The 24,733-nt window shown below is 40.2% G+C and overlaps 1 protein-coding gene across 3 annotated transcripts in view; it reads right to left on the bottom strand.

Moving 5' to 3' along the window:
• RHBDD1 (rhomboid domain containing 1) overlaps positions 1-24,733 on the bottom strand; it is a 178,588-nt gene that overhangs the window by 100,076 nt on the left and 53,779 nt on the right. For all 3 annotated transcript variants that reach the window (XM_063441005.1, XM_063441008.1, XM_063441006.1), the window contains exons 2-3: positions 3,660-4,156; positions 2,095-2,227 (exon numbers count right to left, since the gene is read on the bottom strand). In XM_063441005.1, coding sequence (XP_063297075.1) covers positions 2,095-2,227; positions 3,660-4,092 — 566 coding nt within the window. In that variant the 5' untranslated portion in view covers positions 4,093-4,156. The remainder of the gene's footprint in view (positions 1-2,094; positions 2,228-3,659; positions 4,157-24,733) is intronic.

Here is a 24,733-nt window from a genome sequence, read left to right as displayed (position 1 = left end):
TTGGGTTGCGGTTATTGGGTTGCGGTTGCGGCTGTGACAGGTAGTCCTGTGAGAGTCCCAAGTCCCGTAAGAGCGCGGCTGCATCGCTCAGGCTCTGGATAGAGTAAGCAGTCTCCCCGTGTGTTACTTGGAGCATGCGAGGTAAGCGCCAGCGGTATCCGATGTTGCGTTGTCGGAGCAATAAGGTAAGGGGTCTGAGTGACCGTCTCCAGGCCATGGTGCTGCCCAACAGGTCGCTGTAAAATTCTAGTGCCATATTTTCGAACCTGTAGTTTGGCTTGCCCCTGAGTGCCTTCAGTATTGCCGTCTTATCCGCTCCATTGTGGAATTGAATGATCAGGTCACTCGTGGCGGTTGAAGGGGCTTTGGCCGGCTTAGGGATTCGGAAGAGACTGTCCAGTGGAGTGGCTTTGGCCTGTTTTGGTGGCAGTAAGTCTCCCATCATCCTCCTGATTAGGTGCGGCAACTCCGTTTCGGGGACCGCGCCGGGTACCCCCCTGATTTTCAGATTATTTCTTCGGCACAGGTCTTCTTGGGCCAAAAAGCGGCGTTCGTGGGCCTGATTCTGCTTTTGGAGGTACTGCACTGCCCCCTCCAGCGCCTGTATCCGCTGGGAGTCTCTTTGAGCGTTTGTTTCCATGTTCCCCATGCGGTCTGTTAGGCCTTGTAGGCCCCCTTTTATCATGGCTATGTCTGCCTGTAGGGTGGTCTGTAGGTCCGCTAGGAGCCCCTTCAGTGCCGATATGGTGACCGGAGATGTGTCCAGATCTGTTCGTTTTGGCAGGGGTTTCGTCGGTGTGGGTATGAAGGTCTCGTCCTCCTCCGAGGCCAGGTCATCCGAGAAATCGGAACAGCCGCCAGATAACGTGGCCATCTTGGGCCCAGTCGCGCCATGCGCCTGGCGCCATAGTTCGCCAATATTCATTCCCAGATTCGGACGGTCTGGTTTGGCTTTTTTAGTCTTACGCCCCATGCTGGTTTAATATGCGGGTGTGCTGTCCGGGCTCTCGATATCGCCGGTTATTGCCCGTGAAAAAGGCTTTTTTAGCCGTTTTGTGTCCGGAGCTGCAGAGGCTTGCGTCCGTTCGCTTTGGCAGTTAGGCTCCGCCCCCTTTAATGCATTTATTAACTCAACATTGCAGGCATAAAATTATCAAAAAACAAACATATTATTCATATCTGATAACTCCATTTGTATATTTCTGCTTGTAATGTATTGTGTTAGAATCTGTGAGTATAGTGAGTGTATGCAGCTGTGTAAATGAATGTAGGGTTAAAGATAATATTAACAGTAGTTAGGGTAAAGAGGGGTTAAAAGGGACACTCCAGGCACCAGAATTATTTCATGTTATTGGTAATGGTATCCAGAGTCCACCAGTGCCTTCTTACCTTTAAAGGAACACTATAGTTTTAGGAATGTATAACTCTTAATTGCCCTTTTTTCACCCAGCTAAATACAGTGCGATGTCCCTTGGCACTGGATTTGGGCTCCTCTTAATTCGGAAACCTAATGTGCATGCACGGCATGCCTTCCCCATAGGAAATCATTGAATCAATACTTTCCTATGCGTTTTTTCAAGACGCAAGGCGTGAGGACATCCAGCGTCGTTTCATGAAGAAAAACGTTGTGAAACACCAGGGTGTTTCTCAGAAACTGCAATGATTCACATTGCATGGTTAAGGGGACAGGGTCACTGCACCCAGACCACTTTAATGAGAATTCGTGTTCTGGATGGCTAGTGTCCCTTTAAGTGTTAAACCATTTTGATTGGTGTAATACTTAAATGCAGTCCCCCATGCGTCAATCCAGCTTCATCTACTGCTGTTCTTACAAATGCGAAAGGGTTCACTTGGGCAGTAATTATAGGCTGATAACGTCAGCTGTTGTTCCAAGCCTAAAACAGGCTTCCTATCACAAGTAATGCTTTTTTATTTTTATGTGACATCTATAACCACAGACTATACACACAAACAAATTTTCATTAAATAATGCATAAAATTAAAAGGTACATCTAATAATTACAATCAAATAACTATGACAGGAACATATCTAGGGGCACTTATTTTTTTTTTTTTTTAAAGAAAACCACTTACCCTGGTGATAGTATATGGATCACCACCAACTCTACCCAACAGGAATATTTATTGGGCACTTGAAATCCAAAAACATTAGTTGATCCTCCAGGATGATAGTGATTGTTAAGTACTTTTAAAGCAAACAGTACCCCTATATAAAGAAAAGTAACAGATAGTGAGTGACCAAGACTAGTGATGTCAAAAGCAAATACATGAAATTTAAAAATGATATGAGTGTATAAACCAGTGGTTTCCAAACCAGCCCTTAAGTCATGCCTACCAGTCCAGGATTTAGTTATTACCCAGTAGTTTTTTTGTTTTTAAACACAACTGGGTAATCCTTAAATCCTGTACTGGTAGGTGTGCCTTGAGGACTGGTTTGGAAACCACTGGTATAGAGTGAAATTATTACATTTACATATTTTAGTGACTTGCTTGACATTCTAAAGATTGTTTCTTTATAACGTTGGCTTGAAAAACTAAAATTAATCTTCCCTGTATGACCCTCCAGAGTTGACAGTAACAATGCATGACAAAGCCGTATAACAGTATGAAACATGAGGTCAGTCTGTTTCACTACACTATTTAGGAGGAGAGGAAGAACCGATGGGACTATTGGGAAATTTAAAAAGCAATAAATGGGAGAATCAATGATAGAGGGAAACAATAAATAGAGAGAAATTAAATAAAAGTGGGGGGGATAAAAAAATAAAAAAAATGCACTAAGGGTTAGAGAACTGTGAAGCAGTTGGATGAGAGGGCAATAAACATGGATACATTGGATAAGAGACTTTGAGGGCAAATTTAAGGTACCTGTTGACTAGGATAAAAGTGAAACTGAAGGTTAGAGATGTGTGCAATAGAACAATCGTGGGCTTACAGGGACCTTGTGACTAAGGGGTTTAATATTTAGTTACCTTTTGAATTCATGTTAGAGATCGTAGAAACTAAGGTAGAGTAACATGGTCTCACTACGGATTAAGGTTAAAAGAACGCTATAGGGTCAGAAACACAAACACGTATTCCTGAACCTATAGTGTTAAAATCTAGTCCCCTTAGCCCTTCTAAATATAGTAAAATCTTATCTTTATTCCAGTCTGCTGGTGCTGGCTATGCCCCAAACCACATCCTTGGCTGACATTATCAGAAGTGAAGATCTTAGCCAATCACAATATTTTAGCAAAGGAAAGCACTGGATTGGCTGAGATTGTTAATTCTGATGATCTCAGCCAAGAAAGCGTGCCAAGGGCAGAGCCAATAATGCCCAGACCAATTAGCGCATTGAACTTATACGTGTACAAACAGTTTCCATTATTTTTTTTAATGAGACCTCTCAAAAGGCTCTATTTGTGTTCACTTTTGTGCAGTTCCATACGCTTCAACCACTTGAACAAAACTGTTGCACATGTCCCTTTTCCCCTAGTATGCCTCTTTCTTTTTAGTTATTTTACATGATGCATACCATCCAGCATTATGAACTATTGTAGGGCAGGGATAGAAGGTGATGGTGCACCAGTCATGCTGCAAATTAATTGTGTTCTAAGACAGACTGATATACAAAAGATTCCCATTAAGAAGTATACCTGAAAAGCCGACAGCACATTGCATATTGTAGGAGGGATCCTGCATGAACTCTGCTAGAAATAACTGTAGTATAACATAAAGCACTCCGATAAGTTGTGAAAACACAGCGATTATTACAGCAAACATCACGCTGCCAAGTCTGAGTTCCAGTTTGGAGCCTTTCCACAACAAAGACACCATGTTGAAGTACAGATGCCAGTCATCAGCATGGTGGAACGGTGAGAGAAGTAAACGCTGCCAACCTCTGTTGTGCAAACCCTCATGTACACTGATGCAAGCATAGAGTAATGGCTTCATTGGGCTCAAAAAGAGATAAATATTCAGTCCAAGTGCTGCTAGGGTTATCGGAGGAATGTTGTTAAATCCAAATTGATAGATCTGGGCAAACAGTAGGAGAAGTCCAGTATTGGCTCCTCTGTGTCTTCTCTGCATTGTGGAAAGTCACGTGGTTTACACATGTGATGGAGAGAAAAGATAAAATCACACTTCGTGGAATCTGAAAAATAAGAGATTATATTATTATAGGAAGAGTTCCCTGTATCAGTATTTGCTTAACCTACATTAAAAAAATAAGCCAATGGGTCTTATTATATAAAACCATAGAAAAACATAAAATAAGTTCAAACAGTACAACACAACTGAATTGCATATAGTTATTCACTAAAACAACCAACACAAGATATTACATTGCATTGTTTGTCCCCACGGAAACAGCAGAAGTAAAATGAATGTGTATATCAGTTTGTGAATATAAATAATAACCCATATAATATTTTATCTAATTGTGTTTAATCGAAAACAACAAAATTTACCTAAATTTTACTGAGGAAATTTCCATTTTGTGACCCCAGAAGTTCCTAGTCTCATATCTCATCACTAGTCTCCAGAAGAGCAAATTCATCTCTAGACAGAGAGAAGTAGACTCATACATAGTGGGGAAAAAACATTCATAACATTTTTTAAATTAAATATGTTGTTCTGTGCTTCTGGCATTTGGTTATTGTGTGCCAGAATTCGATGAGCAAAAATCTGAGGGAGGAACCTCCGTCTTGCAGTGGATGGTGGCTAGCCAGTGCTTGCTAATCAACAGCCACATTAAAGAGTTAAAAAAGCCTATGGGGGTCAGTATGACCCTCACAGAAGTACAAGAGAGGTTTTATACCTCCCCTAAACAAACCGCGAATGGAGGTATATTTGCTCAACAGCGAACATCCAATGGCTGCTTGTTGTAATAAAAGACAAGCATCTGGGTAGTTATCACATCCCAGTCACTAGTAACGAACAAGCTCCTGCCCTCACCCATGGATATTGGGTCAGGGCTTCCATTCAAATAATGGGTAGTGGATGGATCACTGTCCACCTGCACAGTTGGGCTATTAAATAAATTAAGCGGTGGAGACACTACTCCAAATATGGCAAGCAGATGTGGCTATAATTAAAATGAACAGAGGGACTTATAGTCCAACACAAACCCCACCGGTGGTCAGCAGATGGGGGCTCTAATTAATTAACTGGTGGGACCTAATGCTCCCCCCAGCGAAAGCAGTCTCTAATTTCGATAACAGGATTGTGTGGGCTCTAGCAGCCAGTAGGCAAACAGTTAACATTAAAATCTGAAGCAACCCGCCACTGAGCATTTCGGTTGCTTCGGGTTTAGTTCACTTGTTGCCACCCATGTATCACACGCCACCTGGCTGACAACAAAACAGCATCATTTTGACCAAAACATATGGTCATATTCTCCCCTGTTTTCCAGGGTCCATCTTCTCTATCTAGTTAAAGAAGGACAATAGTGGGAAATATAGTGGCACATGTAAAATTATGAATGGCATATAAAATAGGTGAGCCAAAAAGCCACAACCACCCTAATACTTATTTAAGTCCTGAAGTTTGACTCTGCTGTATTAATTGACAACCATTATTTCCATAATTTAAGCTCTACCTGTAACCTTCAAAAATTAAATACAGGAGGCACCCATTAACTACCAACTTCTGAAGAATATTAGGCTTAAGAAAAGTAAAAAAAAAAAAAAAATATTCTCTGAAAAATTGGTGTCTGATGTTACCATGCACAGCATAGTGAACCTCCGAACTTGTGCTCGGTTTTAAAACAGAGGTAAGTTTTAATTGTATTCTTTTTTATTTTTTTCGTTGGAGGGGTTACCTTGACCAAAAACGTTTTTTTTAACCCCTTAAGGACCAAACCTCTGGAATAAAAGGGAATCATGACATGTCACACATGTCATGTGTCCTTAAGGGGTTAAACTTGTTTTTTTAGTGGGAGTAATTTAATTTGAGATACTTCGTATAGAAAGTATCCATGCTTATACACAATAAGTTTTCAGAATCTGTGTGAAATGATGCACTACACAGAAACTAGTGTATTTATGCAAATCTAATTCGCATTTCAATTTTGAATTGGTGGTGAATGTAATGCGCATTTGTACAAGAAGATACTATTTCTGCGAGGTACAAGGTACAGCTTTACTGTACACAGAAACCAAGTCTTGCATCCCTGTCGCAGTGATGCGAATGCGAATTTCGCCCTGGCGAATCTTCGTCGTATCTCCGAGAGGTCGATGTCCGAGTAGGTCGTAAAGTGAGGAACAACCTAAATTGTACAGTAGTAAAATTAGACGGTATTGCACATTGTTGCACTGTGCTTTCCTTTTTGTTAGTACTGAAATTGTACTCTAATCTAATGTGCCATTGAATCTATTGAGCAACCAATAAACGTGCGCATCAGATGTGAGTAAATATGATATATAAGCTGTAATATTTTCATATCTCTTACATTTCTAAAAAGAGGTACAAATAACTAAAAAAAAAACACATACATTTACAATACAAATTTACACGTGAGAAAGGTTTTCTATGCATTAACTGTTAGGCTTTTTGTTTTGACATACAGCGCTCAGTACTGGAGTGGTAAATGGTAAGCAAAGTATAATAAAGTGCTACTGTCACCCCCTTCCAAAATGAGTGTTTGAGAACATAAAATGTTTCTAAAACGCTCATATTGACTGTGTTGAAATTTTACTAAAATCCCACCGCAGTCAAAAAATATATTAGGACAAAGTAGGAACTACGCTGTCTTAGTATATTTCCTATGCTTGACGAAAGGCTGAGCTACCACAGTCAAGTTTTATAATTTCCCTTTACTAGTAAGAGGAAAAAGGTTTTGTCTATGAAGGATCCCATGGTCGTGTGGTACTCTCCACCGACCTCAGTGTTGTACTTTCACGCATGCACTGACACGAGCTCCTGGCAGATGAAGCGCACATGGCTGAAGGGGACTGACAAAAAGAAAATGGCAGTTCCCATAAGGGATAGGCTCATGTAAGCAAAACTCACCTTCCCTTGCACCCCGCGGCTCCAGGACACCCAGCAGAACATACACGAGTGAGGAGTCTCTGGAGCAGCATTGAGTGGTAGCATGATAACAAAATAGCCAGAAACACTAATGAGTAGTAGAGTGAGACAAAATGAGAGAATAAGGTAGGAAAATAAAAGAAACAGACCAAAGAAAGAGTGAATTAGAATTGGGGCACTTTCAAGGGTCAGGCCCTTTATGGTAAAAGGTCGTCCAGTTCCTATTAGTGGGAAATTGCTCTCATGTTGATGCCAGAGCAATGCGATCCAAGGTAAGTGGGTAGATTTGCCAAAAGGCTCCTTCTATTGAACCTGGACTAGGATCAGAGCCTGTCTGCGATGTGTGCTAAATTGGTCATGATTTGTGTCTGGAAATACATCCTAGAGGGTGAGGTAGGATGCAACATGAAGACCTTTGCAGACCCAAAGCACAGATGAGTTGCAGAGATTGGCGGATTCTGGAAGTACCAGAATCTGAAAAATCCTGCAATCTACCCAGAATCTAGAGCAGATGTCATCAAATGCAGGGGAGAGACCGCTACTTGTGGGTGCAATAGTCATTTTGAGTATCAGCCACCATTCAGCAGAGTGCAACGAAAAAAAAAAACAACATTGTTGAGAAATACATGCGTTGCTCCAGGGTGGACATGGATAACTCCCACTGGTCCAAAGCAGAGGGCAATACGGGGCAGGGGCAATAATCCACTAAAGCAAAGGTTGCTCCAGATCGGGATATTGGTCATATCTTCCTTTCATGATACACCAAACCACACAGTCGAATTTACGTAATTCCGTGTTCACCACTTAGAATTCAGACACAAATCATGGAAAGAGAGTTCAGCTAAGTCTAAAATCAGGCAAATATCTGCAAAAGTCATGTAAATTGCTAGAAATATCAATTTAGCAGCTGAAATGTAGAGATTAGCGAGGAACTCTCACAAACCATGACCCTACTTCCACGACAGCTTCATAAGACTACCCTTCATAAGCAGAAAATTTAACTTTAACTGCCACATTTCTCTACTTTGCCAATCAAGTCCTGGATAAAATCTGTATTTTCAAAAGTGCAGCAGACATATCATTGAAGAATCCAGATTGGATGAGGGGTTTCCCACTATATACTGAATTGACAAAAATGTAAAAGTTAATAGTTCAGTGAAAAAAAAACATTGTGACTAAAATATTGGAAATACAGGGACTTCAAATTTGACTTTACTTTTTGGATTGATTGTATTTTGCATATTTTTCTAAATCTATTATCTATAGAGTGGCTTACAAATCAGCAGCCTTTTTACTTATCATAGAGTAATTCTAATGAATCAAACTGATTTTCATTTTCCAATAAGAGATCATACCGACCCTTGGATACTAGGGTAAAGGGACACTCCACTGCCCAAATACAAAATAAATAAAAATCACTATTTAGTAAATACACCCTAAATGACAACACGCATGCATTTAATTAGGTATTTTTTATTGAGGTGCAATTAAAAACAGCTTGCAAATCCTGCAGTTCTCTAGTCTGCAGCTTTTGCAAGCCCTCCACTAACTCCGCTCAATCTTTCTGTGGCTGTCCAATCACAGACATTCCATTGCAGCTCAATGAGCTGCAAGGCAGGTGCTCTGAGTAATTGCTACACCTTAAGTTTAGCTTCACTGAGCTAAACAAACCATGAAGTAGCAGGACCTGTTGTCTGCTTGAAAGCCAAGGGAGTGTAACTAGGTTAATGTGTAAAAGTGTCAATTTCAACTGAAATGTGCACTTTTTGCAAAATGAAAAATAAAGGACACACTCTTCACACATAATGCTTGTCAGCAAGCTTAATTGCTTTAGGTGTCTGGAGTATTCCTTTAACTGTTACTATTATGGCCACCAGTTTTCCATAGATATAGCTATAAAGCAATGTGTAAAATGTTGTTAAAGGGATACTCCAGGCACCCAAACCACTTCTGCCCACTGGAGTGGTCTGGGTGCCAACTCCCACTACCCTTAACCCTGCAAGTGTAATTATTGCAGTTTTAATAAACTGCAATATTTACATTGCAGGGTTAAGTCCTCCTCTAGTGGCTATCTATCAGAAAGCCACTAGAGGGACTTCCTCGCACTATGTGAGGACCTCTAGCGTCGCCGAAATCCCCATAGGAAAGCCATTGCCGCGCATGTGCATTTGGTCTCCCCCACCGAGGAGATAAGGCAGAGCCTGACCAGCGCCGAGGGACATCGGTACTGGACTCCGGTAAGTCACTGAACGGGTTTTAGCCCCTTTAGCAACTTGGGATGAGGGGTGGGAGGAAGAGGGGTCCTGCAGTGCCAGGAAAACTAATATGCTTTCCTGGCACTGGAGAATCCCTTCAAGTAACCACACATGTGTGAATTAATTTAATCTTACGTCTAGAGAAGTAAATTAATACTAGCACTAAATGTATTGAACATGGCAAGGAAAAGTCTAGACTAGAGGAAGGTGTACTCTATAATTCTGCTCATTCTTGCTGTGAATATGCTGAAGTTTGAGATCAGCACTTAACGGAGGTCAGCTGTCAATACGAGTTTGGTTGTGGCACAAGAAATGACAGAGGTGACAGAACAGAAAGCGCTACACTTGTATTTGTGAGTACTGTTTACCCTTGCTGGAAAATGCAAGTGTCCGTTTCTAAAGAAATGCTGATCTTTTCACTGCATCTAATGCACATAACTTGTCACATAAACAAGTCATGCAAGCGCTTTGCATTATAAAGTTACGGCTTATAAAACAGCATCGTCCTTATATAAAGACAATAAGTGTTTCAGACCCTTTCAGTGATTGCAAATGCCCTTTCAATGATTTAAATATTTAAGCTTTATCAAATATTCTGAGGTTATTGTTTCATTATTCATAAAAAAACAAGTTTTTAACATATTCTATAAAAATAGCTGAATGTAATGTTTAATATGAGTTTAGCTTCTTTAACTTATTTCTGAATTAAGGACCTAATACTATCGTGGACACACAAAAGACCCATGATTACAGGAACACTATAGTTTCGGGAATACGAACATGTATTCCTGAAGCTATAGTGCTGGTGTGGCGGTTTAGGTTCCTGGCCCACGTATCTGTAAAAAGATGATTTTACTCATCTTTTCACCAATGCCGTGCTGGTCTCGACGTGGCTCGCTCTGGCTCCATGGCTGCCACTAGAGGTGTTATTAGGCTGCGATTTAAACGCTGCATTTTCTCTGAAAAGGCAGCGTTACATTATATAGCCTGCAGGAACAGACTATACACAGCAGAACTAGTACATTAAGCTGTGCCTTTAAAATAATTTTATCAGGTAGCATTTAGAATCAGAGGATCTTTCCATGCTTGTACCAGGAAAACACAGGTATTGCTCAATACGTGGTCTCCTCTCTCTTACCTGGGACCGGAGTAAGTGGCTTGTTCAGGAAACAGATGTACAGAGAAAATGCTAGTGTACATGTGAAAAAAACAATTATGAGAAACCTTGAACTTTTGTTTAAAGAAAAAAGTATTGCGTGATAGCATTCAAAATATAGATGTAAAGAACGCAGACGTTAGACACTTTTAGAAGTGGTATGTATGTATTAAGTAACTGCTATAATGCTCTAAATTCACACCTAAGGACAGCAAATCAAACTGTAATTTAGATCTGGTGTAGTTATATATGAAGGGTTTTGCTGTAATCAGGAGCTATAGCTGAGCAATACTTACATTTTTACAGCTTTAGAACATATAAGGTTTATAAAATATACATTAAAAAAATCTATATATAGTGTGTGAGTGAAAAATCCCAAAAAACTGCATCACTACAAATTTTTGAACAGACTTCTGATAATGTGTGGCCACATTAAAAATGTAAAAATACCCCTAAATAAATGTTATAGGATGTTCAGATAAAGGTTTATTAAGCACTCCAAAAAGATGCATCAAAGTGCTACCTAGAAAATCAATAGACAGTAGAAATCAATAGACAAAATCAATGAGGTAATTAAAACAATCTGGTTTATAAAAGAGGAATTTTGATACAAATACAAACAAAAGTAAGAAAAACATTAAAAATATATTCTGATATAAGGTATGCCATTTGATATTTAAAAGGCTTTATGTAGAGATTTTAATGTAAAATAATAAAACATTTTAAGTAAAAATGTATTTAGAAATTGGGACGTGATAATTTCAATTAAAAATTGATATAGATTTTTTTTTTATATACAAGTCTTAAAAATGTTTGCAAAATGGAGAGGATTATTGAATCTATACAATAAACGAAAAAAAATAATAATACAAGATTGCTTAACCCCTTAAGGACCAAACTTCTGGAATAAAAGGGAATCATGACATGTCACACATGGCATGTCTCCTTAAGGGGTTAAGCAATTATCATAAAATGCAGAAGGAAGCAATTAGGAATTGCACACTGATTGATTTTAAAACCACCATGAAATGGAAATTTGCAAACTGCCCACCATAAAAAAAATAAAGCGGGTTATTTCTAAAGCGCCAATATGCAGCAAAGTGCAAAAAATTGAGCAATCATCTTAGAAACCAGTGGGATATTTTTGTTGATTGCTCCAATTTTTAAGCAAATATTCTGTTATAAATAAACTCTGATATCTCAGTGCTTCACTTCAAGTGCTTTGCACTCTTAACACACATGGTTTGCAGTTTACATTTAATCTTAATACATATATCCTCACTTCAGTCCGTGATCCTATTAACATAACAGAAGCATATACTGCAGGGGATCAGCAAAGCTTGGCTAAGGGTTCACACAAGGACACAGGGGTACTTTATAAGCGGCAGAACTGATTTGAAATGATAGTATAAGCCTCATTGAAGTTCCTCACAATTGAGGAAGAATTTAAAGTCCAGGCCCTCCTCATCGAAATAAATCATACAAGTGTTTTCTAAAGCCCAAGTTGTGCAGGCCATCTGCTGTTCTGCCCCATTTCATTTAACATCTCACACTCGCCATTCGAAGATTGGCTTTTTAACTGTAGACAGCCATTGGGTAGCGGTTCAGCCAAGTAGGCTAGAAACAGTTCTAAAAGGACAGAAGTTGTGACACCGGGGTTTGTCTATGGAATAGAACATCTGGTGTGTTTGCGAGAATCGAGCTGCTGACATAGCTTCATTAAAATTCTATTAACATCTCTAGTGGGAACAGCAGTGGCGTTTGTGCCATTTAACAGTACTGTACTACAACTCAAAGAAAACCTTCCTTGTTCAGAAATATTCGAGGCAAGTAAACTGACAGTCACATTCTTTCATTCAGAAAAACAAATGCTAATACAGAACTGGATATTTGTTTATCTACCCACGAGAAAAGGAACAAAAGTAACAATTTTGTTGTTGCAATAAAGAAATAAAACAAAAACCATACCACACAAATGCCAAAGATTTTACTTAACGCATACATTCTGATTTCCTACATCGAAAAGACACCCCAGGGTGTACATTTTATACTATAGAACTGCATAATAAGTACATTTCACAAAAATTAAAAAGAGTTATTGACCGATATGTCCCACAGATGTGATTGGCATCTATTTCACTGAAATCAGTAACTGGCAGAGATATTTCAGGCAATCCTGAGCCATCCATTGACCTCACAAATGCTATGACCAGAGGAGTCCAAAGAAAACTCCCAATGTTTTGGCTAGGTACCTTCCTCAAGGGGATCTTAATTAAAATCTATGTTACCTTGTCTTATTTTATACCCTAAATAAGGTGTAACCCACCCATCGGTTCAATTTGGTCTGACCAAAGCAGTGTATAGTCGTGTATAAGTAATAGTATAGGAAGGACACTGGTAGCTGGTTTACTACATAATACAAAATAAAGAAAACGGTCATATAAAACATAGTCAGATAAACACTGCACTCTTTTAAGGTAATTTCAGCAAACCTATTACGAGTAGGTAGCAATTTCAGAATGGGAGGGTGGAAGACCCTAGAGAGGTATGCACAGTAAGACACCAGTGCCAGGAATTAAAGTTGCACTGTCATGTCAAACTTGCCTTTCCCCAATCGATCCCTCTTCTTTCCCTCTCTCAGGATCTGTTCTTTTTTTCCTATCTAATCTAGTTTTCTTTTAAACATAAGACAAATTAAGAAGTACTTTGTCTCGTGTATTTTCTTACGCTTGACCTTCTATGACCCACTACCTGTGGGTCAAATACATTTTCCCACAATACTCACCCTTTCCTCCGTGATCTCGCGATGCTTCCTTTCACTATTCCCGAATGTCCTGTCATTTAGACAGGACGCCGGTGAAACTACCAAATTTTTTCCTAACAGAATGAGAACAGTTTGTTCATTCGTGTTAGGACGAACTTAGGTACTTTTAGATTGGTTCGAAATTTCATTTGAATTAATTAATTTCTGATCTGTTCAGCAGCTGCATCTTGCAGCCGCTTAGTAGATAAAATAAACACAAATGGGTTAGCGCTAATAACTAAAAACAAAATAAAAAGAAGGCAGCAAACCATAAAGGGAATCCCTCTCAACCTTTAAGAAGACATGTATAAATCAAAAACAGAAAGAAGGGCTGTGCCACAGACCAAACAAAAATATAATAATCTTCAAAGATAAGACAAAAAATAATATTGCACAGTATTAAAATATGAAGAATGTATAGTCCATAAAGTTATCACAAACAATTTTCCACATAAAAGATGCCTCTACTAAGAGGGGAGGAAGCAGCTATAGAGGTAGCTTCAGACTCAGATGATTATAGCCTTTTCAGACACAGATGATTATAGCCTTTTCAGATAGTTTGGAAATCCACATAGAAGATCAACGAGAAAAGCAGGAAAAACCAGTAGTGCAATATGTCAAATCTGGTGGACAAAAGTGTAAAATAGCGGTATTATACTCACATTACACAGAACTATAGCCAGCTCTAGCTTTAATGGCGTACAGTGGTACAATCCCCACTTATAAGATTTGATAAAAGGAGTCCTCGCCAATGGGAGTGTCTGTGAACTCAGGAAGCGATAAAAAGGCAACAGATAGTGCTCTCAATAATAAAATTATTATGTATAAAAACTTTTTTTGAAGTTATACTCACAAGTGTGGAGCAGACTTACTGCTCTCTGCTGACAGCGTTGGTGGTATGATCCCCACCTAGGATTTCTTGGAGTAGGGTAATAAAATGGCAGAAAGTAAAATGAAATAAAATAAAAATGCCGGGGGCGGAGCCAGCACCCGAGCGAGCTAGACGCGTCCTGCAGCAGCTCCTCCGGGAAATCCGTTCAAACGCTGCATAACGACGAAAACGGCACCTCTAACAAGCCGCAAAACGCCTCCGGTGTGCCTTACAGAATGGGCAAGAAGGCGAAAAAATATAAAGCTGATCCTGGCTCAGGTTCCCGAGATATCGGAGCTTTTATGCGCCCGACCATGAGGCCGGACCCAAGCAAGATGGCGCTGGCTGGGGCCTATACCTCGCCTTCGTCGGACGACGAGAGCCAGACGGCCTCCCACTCACCTCCACCTAAGGTACAGGCGAAACCAGCGACTCACACAGAGCCAGGTGACTCAGCCCCAGCCACGAAGGCCGACATTAAGGCTTTAGTAAGGGAAATACAAGCAATGTTCCATGCTGACATGGCTCTGATTAGGGGGAAATCTCCACGCTCACAGGGAGGGTGAAAATGGCGGAAGAAGACGTTAAAAGTGTTGGGGTGGCCCAGGCTGCTACAGATGCAGCCCTGGGTTCACTGCAACAGCAATGCAACACCCTGACTACACAATTAGCCACCCTGGAAGACAAGGCAAAGGCACAGAACGTGAGGATCCGAGGGGTGCCTGACTCAGTCACTGACTCTGAATTACCACACTACTGCCGGAGGCTGATAGCCACATTACTGCTACCAAAACAAGCTAAGCAAATAGGAGTGGACTCTTGTTTTCGGCTCCCTAAAGCACCTAAAGCACCCCAGGGGGCTCCCAGGGATGTACTGGTTAAACTTATCATGGGAGCCACAAGAAGCTCGCCCACGGTTCCCTTTGAAGGGGCTCACCTAACTTTATTTAGAGACATTTCCAGGCACACCCTGACATGGAGTAGGTCTCTCAGACCAATTACACAGCAGCTTCGAGAGCACACCATCACATATAGATGGGGCAGAATCGACTGATGGCAGAGAAAGCAGGCGAAATGCACCTCTTAACGCACAAATCAGAAGCACCAGCTTTCCTTCAGGCCCTAGGCCTGCCAATAGAGGCGGCCGCAACGGACACGAGCCATTCCTGGACTGTCGCTAACATCAACCCATTTGTACCCAGAGGAATGAGAATGGGCAAGCCTGACTCACCTACCTGACGCCACAATGGACTGCAGCCTATGCTGCCGCTTATAATCTTGCCAAACAATGTTTGATACTGTTTTTATATTTTTATTGCATTATTTTTCTGCAAGTTCACAAACATTTTATGTACTCTTAATTTCAGTTGATGGGTGACCGCTACCAATAACTGGCTCCGTAAGCTGACAGTCAGTCGCCAGGCCTTGCAATTAACTCCCCCCCACCCCCCCTTTTCCCCTCTACTTCAACGTGCTCCTTCCCCTAACAAGCGAGCTGACACTCTGGGGCACATAAATAAGCATACCTAGCTGGCATAAATACCTATTGATTACCACCAGGTAAATACTAGGTCTGTACATGACATACGACGACCTTCACCACTTACTACGCACCCTAAACGGTCTTCCTTTGAAGCATAGCTTATACCCTGAAAACCTTAAGGGCGCATAAGCAACCTACCAACAACCTCCAGGTCATAATTAGTCAACTAGACAGTGCAGTCATGAGGAATGTAAGCTAAAAATTACAAAAATGGGTCTATAATATGCATGTGATGCTGTTGTTGTTTAACGCTGTGATCTATGATGGAAATCTTTACTGCACACGCTGTAACCTGTTGATCTTGATTACCCGCAAAAATAAATAATTAAAAAAATAAATAAAAAAATGCCAGGAAAAAATGAAAAAAATGTAATTGGCACAAACAACAGTTCTAGTGACCAAAAAACCTTTATTAGTAAAATAACATAAAAGTATCAGTATCCAAACGCATTTCGCCAGTAGGCTTTTTCAATGGATTAAAAATATGCATCCTGGCTTATGGGGTATATATAGGTAAAAGGCACTTTAAATGTGGCACCAATATCGCAAAGATAACTATCCAGCCAATCACAATTCAGATATAGGATTGGAGCTTATACAAGTAAAATACCGTAGTTGGGAAATCAGTGTTCTATTAAAAGATATAAGTAATTTAATTTAGACATGTGACACACGTTCTATTCATTTAACCGCTGTGCCTCATGAGAGTTGTAGCTAGCAACAGTGGCTTGTGTAGTCCGTGATGCTGGCAAAATGATCACATTCACCAGCATCACGGAGAAGATCTATATTAATAGATAGCTTAGTAGATAGCTCCCTAATTCCCACGGTATCAGGGAGCCATCTACCATAAGGCTGAAAGACCAAGATTGGTCTTTCAGCCTAGGAGGCGTTGCTATTGACTCAACTTGTGTCACTGGTGACACTAATAATGGGAGGGGTCATCCAGAAAGTGGGTGTATAAGTAGGGTTGACATATCCACTATATTTTCATCATGTTGATTGGCAGCACATGAAAATGCTGCCCTGTATTATGAATAATGTATATGCTGCAAGATTACTGATTGATTTATCACTTAACTTACTACCTGCGGAATTTGACTTACTGCAGGGCTCCACTTTCTGTGTGTTGCCCAACAATTTGTATAATTGATATGTGTCCCAGAACACATGGTAGAAAGGTATCCCTATGTATAAGTCTAGTAAGTGGGCAAGTCTCCATACAAAAGGGGAGTGTCAGGCTGGCGTCAAACAGCTCCTGGCAGTCCATACGCCTGCGCAAAAATGCAGAGAGCACTGTTAAGCGCTCTCTGCATGGTCTTAGTGCCGTTGCACAGCAGGCCTCTAATGATGTACTTGTGCTGTCCCAAGGACCAGACAGGTCCGGGCCAGCTGTGTTAATTTTGTCGAGTAACAATTTTATATAAGTTAAAAAGGTGCGCTTTACCTTTAGCTAATTCGGAAACTAAAATATGACTAAAACTAAAATGGCTTTTTAGTCAAAAGACTATGACTAAAACTTATCTGAAATTTGCCACAAAAATTAACACTGCACAGAGAGGATGTGCAATGGGCAAAAGACACAGACCAGTACTTGGGAGAGAGACACCTTGAGGGGGATACAAAGAGACACAGAGAGGCTGGGGAATGTGCAAAAGGACAAACAGAGGCTTTAACTAAACCCATTATATTTTAGTTGTGTCGACTAAAATCTACAGGAGATTTAGTCTATTAAAACTAGACTAAAACTAAAACAATTCAGATGACTAAAATATGACAAACTAAAATGTATTTTTAGTCAAAAGACTGACTAAAACTAAATTGAAATTTGCTGCCAAAATTAACACTTCGGGCGGGCCAGGATCCACTCCAAGTTTATGATACAGTGAAACAAAACTGCAATACAAATTTATTGATGTAAGACATGTAAAAAAAGGGGGAAGCTATCTCAATGTTTACTTGTCCTACAGTCTCATGGTTTCTAAGGTTTCCAGAACCTCAATGTCTATATTTTTCCCATAACAGACTCTTCACCTTTGTCTATCTTCTCTATACTAAAGCAATCATATTCAATAAATTTAGATGTCCTTGGAAAAAAGTATTTCTGCCAGAGCTAAACAGGCTACGTTAATAAGCTGGACGCTTGAAGTTTTCTTCTGAATCGTAAAATTAGAACAATAAAAGGCATTTTCTGCTAATGAAAGGCACTCCATAGGCAACACAAGCTTCTTTTAGGAAGCATGAAGCATTCTTTTCTAATAATGTACAATCATTTTCAAAACTATGCCACAGCCTCCAAAATGTACAAACGTTAAGGTCACGCTTAAAGTAGCTATTTGTTGTTAATCTCTACTGCCACGTGCCAGCATTGTTGAGGCCTACTCAAAATAAATTAAAAGAGTGTGGCTTTCTAAACATAGCTTTAAGATGGAAAACTGTTAAATAATAAAATACTCAGAAGTGTTGAATATTTAGTTTCTGGAATAATTTAAATGTAATACCTTAGCTGCTTAACAGCACTGAAAAATAATAATAAATTATTGTGTTACTAAAACAAAAGTCTTGATACACAATTGCATAATAAGCCGAGGCCTTGTCCAAGTAAACAAGGAGAAGGTTTTCATTTTAGGCTGTATGTTAAAGATCTGATACTCGCAAAACCCTCTTTATTTATGAGTTTTCATAGGTTGTTGATCGAGGTATCTGGTTTGGTATCCACAGTGTGACAGTATTCTAGATTACTTAGAATAAATATGTATGAAGAGCTAGACACAAGGGAAAATAGGTAATTGTGTCAGCTTGTATAAAGGTGAGGTGCAGTCTGTTCCAGACAAAAAAGGGATAACCCTAATAGGCAAAGCAAAAACAAAATATGTGTGTCCTAACTAGAGAAGGAATAGACTAAAAATAGACAATGAACTCTTTCTTGAATGTGACACATACAGATAAAAAAACAACACATACACACTGTGAACAAACAACTTAAATCTGTTCCTATAAACTCAGCCGTAACACACTTATGAAAGGAAAAAATATATGACAATCTATAGAGATAGTACATTCTCTAGTAGAAATGGTACACTCAAGACTACCTACAACAGAAGGTTAATTGGCTGATAATGAGAGAGAGGGTATATCGAGATCAATAGGTATAGGAGACCCTTATAAATAACCAGCTCATGCATTTCCATCACGCTATGCATGGAGATGTCCAGCACCACCCAACACCTCATATGAAAGCATTATACATGCTTTCCTACTGTGGAATCCCTAATGCGAGCACGGGGAGAGAGGAGCGGAGGCAGGACATCTGCACTGGACATTTCCACTGGTAATTTTCAGAAGGAGCTTTTAACTCCTTCTGCACTGCGGGTGGGGAACGACAGATGGAACAAAGAAAGTGGGGTGAAAAAATTACACATGAAAGCCTGACTAGCTAAATAGGCATTTAGTAATTTGCTTAAAAAGATAACACCGACCAGCAAAAGAAATCCATAAGGGACTTAATAGAGAAGTTAAGTATTTTCCATGAATTCAGAAACCTACCATAACACTTAGTCCAAATGAGGCATGAAATGACTATTTCAAAATATCAATGTATAGTGTAGTTCAAAAGGATACATATTGTAGACGCTGGTAATATATATATTGGTAACATCTGTATACACTAATTTCATTGGAAATCCATTGAGTGTTCTCATCTTTATTGTTTGTTTATATTTATCCAGTGCAGAGCAGCACATTAGTTTAAGTTCACTTATTACTTTTCAGGCAGAGTGCCAGACTTATTGCTGACACACACACACACACACTGTAAATGATTTTGAATATATATATATATATATATATATATAAAAAAGAAAATTTATTCCTACTTACCGTAATTTTATTTTCCTGGTCACAGGCCATGGCAGCACAACAATGGGTAGCTCCTCCCTATTCCTAACCAGACAGGAACCTAATTAAAACAGAAGGTATAAGTAACTCCTCCTACCCCTCCCACCCTCAGTCTTGTTTCCAGCAATATCCCAGGGCAGGATCTTTGTGCTTTGTCCAGGAAAAGAAAATTAAGGTAAGTAGGAATACATTTTCCTTTTTCCTGGCCATATCTGTCACGATTCCGGGGAACCCAACACGCTAACACACACACAGACACACACACACAGAAAGTGTGCAGTACCGGTCCTTAGAGTGGCCGGGCTAAGCACACACAGAATAGTCAGGAGATAAGCCGAGTAAGGGGAACCAGAAAGCAGAATAACGAGAAACAAGCCGAGGTCAAAGGGTAGGAGAAAGTCACATGGTCAGTATAACAAGCCAGAGAGTACGTAACCAGAAAGCACACGTTCACAATCAATACTATGAAGCAAAGACCACAACAGGGCACAGAAAGACAGGAAAGGTAAGTATTTAAATCCTAGCCTGAATCCTGATTGGCTAACCACCAATCAGTATTAACAAACACACGTGGGGGATATCTATACCCCCCACTGTGTTTGTTGCACTGTAGCTTTAACGCCGGGTCACGTGAGTGACCCCGGCGCTTAGATAATAGTGCCGGCTCCCAGCGTGCAGCGTTAGACATGCTGCCGCTGGGAGGAGGACACGAGCGGCGTGTCAAGAGGAGAGGACGCCGCTCGCTTATCGGTAAGGGGAGAGGGGACCGCGGGCGGCGACGGACCGAGGGTGAGTGCTGCGAGAGGATTGCAGCCTCCCCTCACTGCCGCCCGCGGAGCCCTGACAATATCCATGGCAGCACAACAGTAGGTAATACCCAAGCAATAACCAAGGGAGGGAAAGAAGTACACAAGACTTCCAAAATATGAATGCAAAATGACAACACACACCTCATAAGGACATTGGAAATGAAAAACTGATTTCCCACTATTGCCACATTATCAAATTGACCAACTCAAACGTACCAAAATAAATGTCTGAAAATTGATTGAGGACCAAGCAGCCATTTACCTATAAGGTCCAGGGAAACTTGGCCACAGATGCTCAAGAGGGAGAAATGGCTCTAGTGGAGAGCAAACAGACATTCAGGTACTGTAACTACTAGGGCTTAGTAGCCTAAAAAATAGCCAATAATATCCATCTGCTGATGGCTTATATAGAGTCTTGAAGACCTTTAAGGTCTATTAGTAAAGATAAACAGACTATCAGAAGAAAGCCAGAAAGTGGATCTATAGAAATAGATCTTAATACATCTATCTAGGACAGGAGGAGAAAGTTTCATTACTGACTCTACATTCTAATCAATAGGCTTTAGATATATTGTGGAAAGCAGTAAAGGGTTCTATGCAAAATAGTGCTTGAAGATCTAATATCCTTCAGCCCATGCCAATGTCACCGATATAGCCAACTTAATATTAAGCAGTTGTGGAGATATATAATCTCGTGGTTGAAAGGGTTTCTAGAGCCGGTGAAGAATTCCACAGGGAGCAATGGTTAACCGTGGGATCATATAAATACAGCCCTTTCACAAAAAGAGAGATCAGAGAGTGCTGAGAAATATATATCTGAGGTGATATAGCTGATTCCTAGATGAGTCCTGGATTGAAGAACTTAGAACCTCCATGGTAGAATGAATTTGAATGATCACCTAATTAGAAATAGACCAGGAAAAAAGGCATCTCAACTCTGTAAAGGTAGCCAAGGATATACGTTTTCCATTGCGTTCAGAAGGGTATTAATTACTGTAGTTCAAAAAACTCTTCTATTTAAGCTCTTCTTTACAATATCGAAAGCTTCTGATTGAGGAAAGTAGCACTGAACCTGATGGAAGAGGGAATAACTCTTTTGAGAGATGGAGGTACTGAAGAAGATAAGAAGAAGTGGAAACCATGGACTGGGTACAAATATGGGACTGTCAGAATGATTGATATTGGCTCTTGCAATCTATGCTGAAGAGAAGTGTTGGATGTTAAGGGTGTCCCTTTCCTGAACGTATTTGATTTCGGAGAAAAGTTCCTCATCCTCAGTGGATGGTATTCTCAGTTATCACTGTCCAAGGGATTTTCATAGGAAAGTTAACCTCCGCCCTTGTGACATCTTATCAGATCTATGATGGAGGACCTGGATCAAAACTCTCTCTGCTGAGGTAATATGATAGTCTGAAAAGCGCTATACCGTGCCTTGTAGAACTGTGTTCCCAGCTATACCCTGAACTGGGAGGGAGCAAGGTGACTTCAGTAGACATTCATCTTTCACCATGAAGATGTAAAAATAAAATTGTAATTCCACTGCAATCTGAGAAACATTTGGTGATGTGGGGCAAAGGATACATAGTTACATAGCTGAAAAGAGACTTGAGTCCATCAAGTTCAGCCTTCCTAATGGCAATAAGCATCCTGCAAATCTATAGACATCATCCAATGTACTAGAAATACAACCTTTATGATGAAGAATAGCCTCCTCTAAATGAAGGGAAGCCATAAAATTTACAAAGCATCTCTTTTTACCTTTTCTCTTCCTCTGGTAGAATAATGACCACTTACATCAAGGTTGAGATCTACCATACTTTCTTCCTGGTGTGAAATACCTTGGTCCGAGAAGGAAGTTAATGAGAGTCCTTGGAACGAATGGGTCTCCTGGACCTTAGGACTTGAAGACAAGCTTTCCTCCCCTCTGCCGTTCTCTTGATCCATTAATTTAGGAGGATGCATCTGTGGACCAGGTACTAAGCCAAAGAGCCCAGCTAGTAGACACAAAGAAAGTCATATTTCTGGCTAGAATATAATGCAACCTAAGTAGGCTTCTTAGCTGAAGACTATTTCCGGCTTAATGACTTGTAAATTGTCAACAGACAAAGGAAATTTATCTCTGATATGCTCCTCTAAATTATCCATACCAATCTTAGATCCTTAGAGATTGAGGCAAGACCTTACAGCAAGATGAAAGCCTGTGCCAGCTGCCACATAGGCTTTAGAGAGGAGCAGGACCATGTATAGTCTATGGAGTTTTACACAGCTCCCGCATTGTTTACAGGCAGAGTGGAACATTTAGCCAGTCTAAGTACTGCATCGTCTACTTAGGAGCAGAGTCCCAGGTACTAGAGCTCCCCATAGGAAAGCATTAAACATGCTTTTCAATGCTTTCCTATGGGGAATTGAGCGACACTCTAGAAACCAGGAAGTGCCCTCTAGTGTCTGTCTTGTAGACAACCACTAGAGGTGGAGTTAACCCTGCAATGTAATTATTGCAGTTTATAAAAAACTGCAAAAATTACAGTTGCAGGGTTAAGAGTAGTGGGAGTTGGCACCCAGACCACTCCAATGGGCAGAAGTGGTCTGGGTGCCTGGAGTGTACCTTTAAGGATCTTAAGGGAACCGGAAACTTGAAAAGATACTCTACATCCTCTGTCATCCGAAAAGAAAGGTAGAGGTAGAAGGGTCAATCTTAGAACATACTTTCAGGCATAAGGACCTGCGGACTCTGGAAATCAAATGGTCCAGGTGACCGGATTCTGGAACTACTGAAATAGGCTGAATATCCTCAACTGATTATTCCATGTCTCTGAATGTATCCATCTCCAAGAATTCCTCAGAGTATTCATTCTGGGAATTGTCCAGAGGATCCGAGCTTTAACAGCTTCTATGACGTCTTGAGATACCTCCTGTTTAATCTTCATAATATATGGCACAGGGGTAGATGGGCCTGTAGCCATTTTCAGACAGTCTGTGCCGAGACTTAACTTTTACAAGGCTCTCTTATCATATGCATCACAAACAATTCTTTAGGGTGACTTCCCTTGTATAATCCGGATAATTTTCTTCCCGTAGAGCTATCATCATAGGGAATTCCAAATATTAATAGGCACTCTTTTGTTTAGTAACGACAGAAAAAATAGAATGGCTTACCTATGTCTCTTAGAGTGTGACCTTTTTTCCCAGGAGCAGAGGGATCTGAATCCATAACTGCATAAGATTCCTTTTTATCCTTAACAAAGCAAATCTCTACTAAATAAATAGAGATTGATATATACAGAAAACAATGTAATATACATTCAATAAAGAAAAACTTCCCAAAACCTAAAAGGAGAATTCAAAATAAGATTAAAACTGCACACAAATTTACTTACTTAATATAAGAAAAAATTGTGCTTATAAGGGAAAGCCAATATGACCCTGCAACTGGACTTACATTTTAGAATATGCACAAGCAAATCAGATTTTCGCGCATGCGTGGAAACAGCATGGTGCGACCATTAGACTAGCACCTGCGTATTCGCAAGGATTAAACGCAGAGGAAAAAACCTGAATGGACCCAAAAGTAAGTATGGAAACTTAGGGACTTATAATAAAACAGGTCAAAAGACTGAGATAGAGGAACAGAACAGCGAATAGCCTATTACCAAGTATGAGACATAGAAATAGGATAATAAAGTTAGTGAATGCCTAAAACCAAACATAGAGGCATATAATAATATAATAAAGAGAAATCACCAGGTATAAAAACCACAGAGGCCTAGAGAAAGCGAATAAAGCACCACACTTAGGTGAACTAGCTGAAATAAAAGGTTTAACAGAGGCCTAGGAATAAGTGAATCCAGAGGATATAATTAAAAGCCCAACAGAGTCCTAGGAAAAAGTTAATCTGAACCAAATAAGTTTTTCTTGGTCTCATTGGACCACAGGACATGGTTTCAGTAATCCATGTCCTCAGTCTGCTGGTCTTCAGCAAACTTGTGCATCATCTTTAGAAGAGGCTTCCTTCTAGAACGACAGCCATGCAGACCAATTTGATGCAGTGGGTGGTGTATGGTCTGAGCACTGACAGGCTGACCCCCCACCCCTTCAACCTCTGCAGCAATGCTGGCAGTACTCAGACAACATCTGGATATGACGCTGAGCACGTGCACTCAACTTCTTTGGTCGACCATGGTGACGCCTGTTCGGAGTGGAACCTGTCCTGTAAAACTGCTGTATGGTCTTACCCACCATGCTGCAGCTCAGTTTCAGGGTCTTGGCAATCTTCTTATAGCCTTGGCCATCTTTATGTAGAGCAACAATTCTTTTTTTCAGATCCTCAGAGAGTTCTTTGCCATGAGGTGCCATGTTGAACTTCCAGT

This window comes from Pelobates fuscus, chromosome 2 (genome assembly GCF_036172605.1).
Source record: "Pelobates fuscus isolate aPelFus1 chromosome 2, aPelFus1.pri, whole genome shotgun sequence".
NCBI lineage: Eukaryota > Metazoa > Chordata > Amphibia > Anura > Pelobatidae > Pelobates > Pelobates fuscus.
The sequence above is the reverse complement of the archived record's forward strand: the minus strand, read 5'-3'. Positions and strand labels throughout refer to the sequence as shown.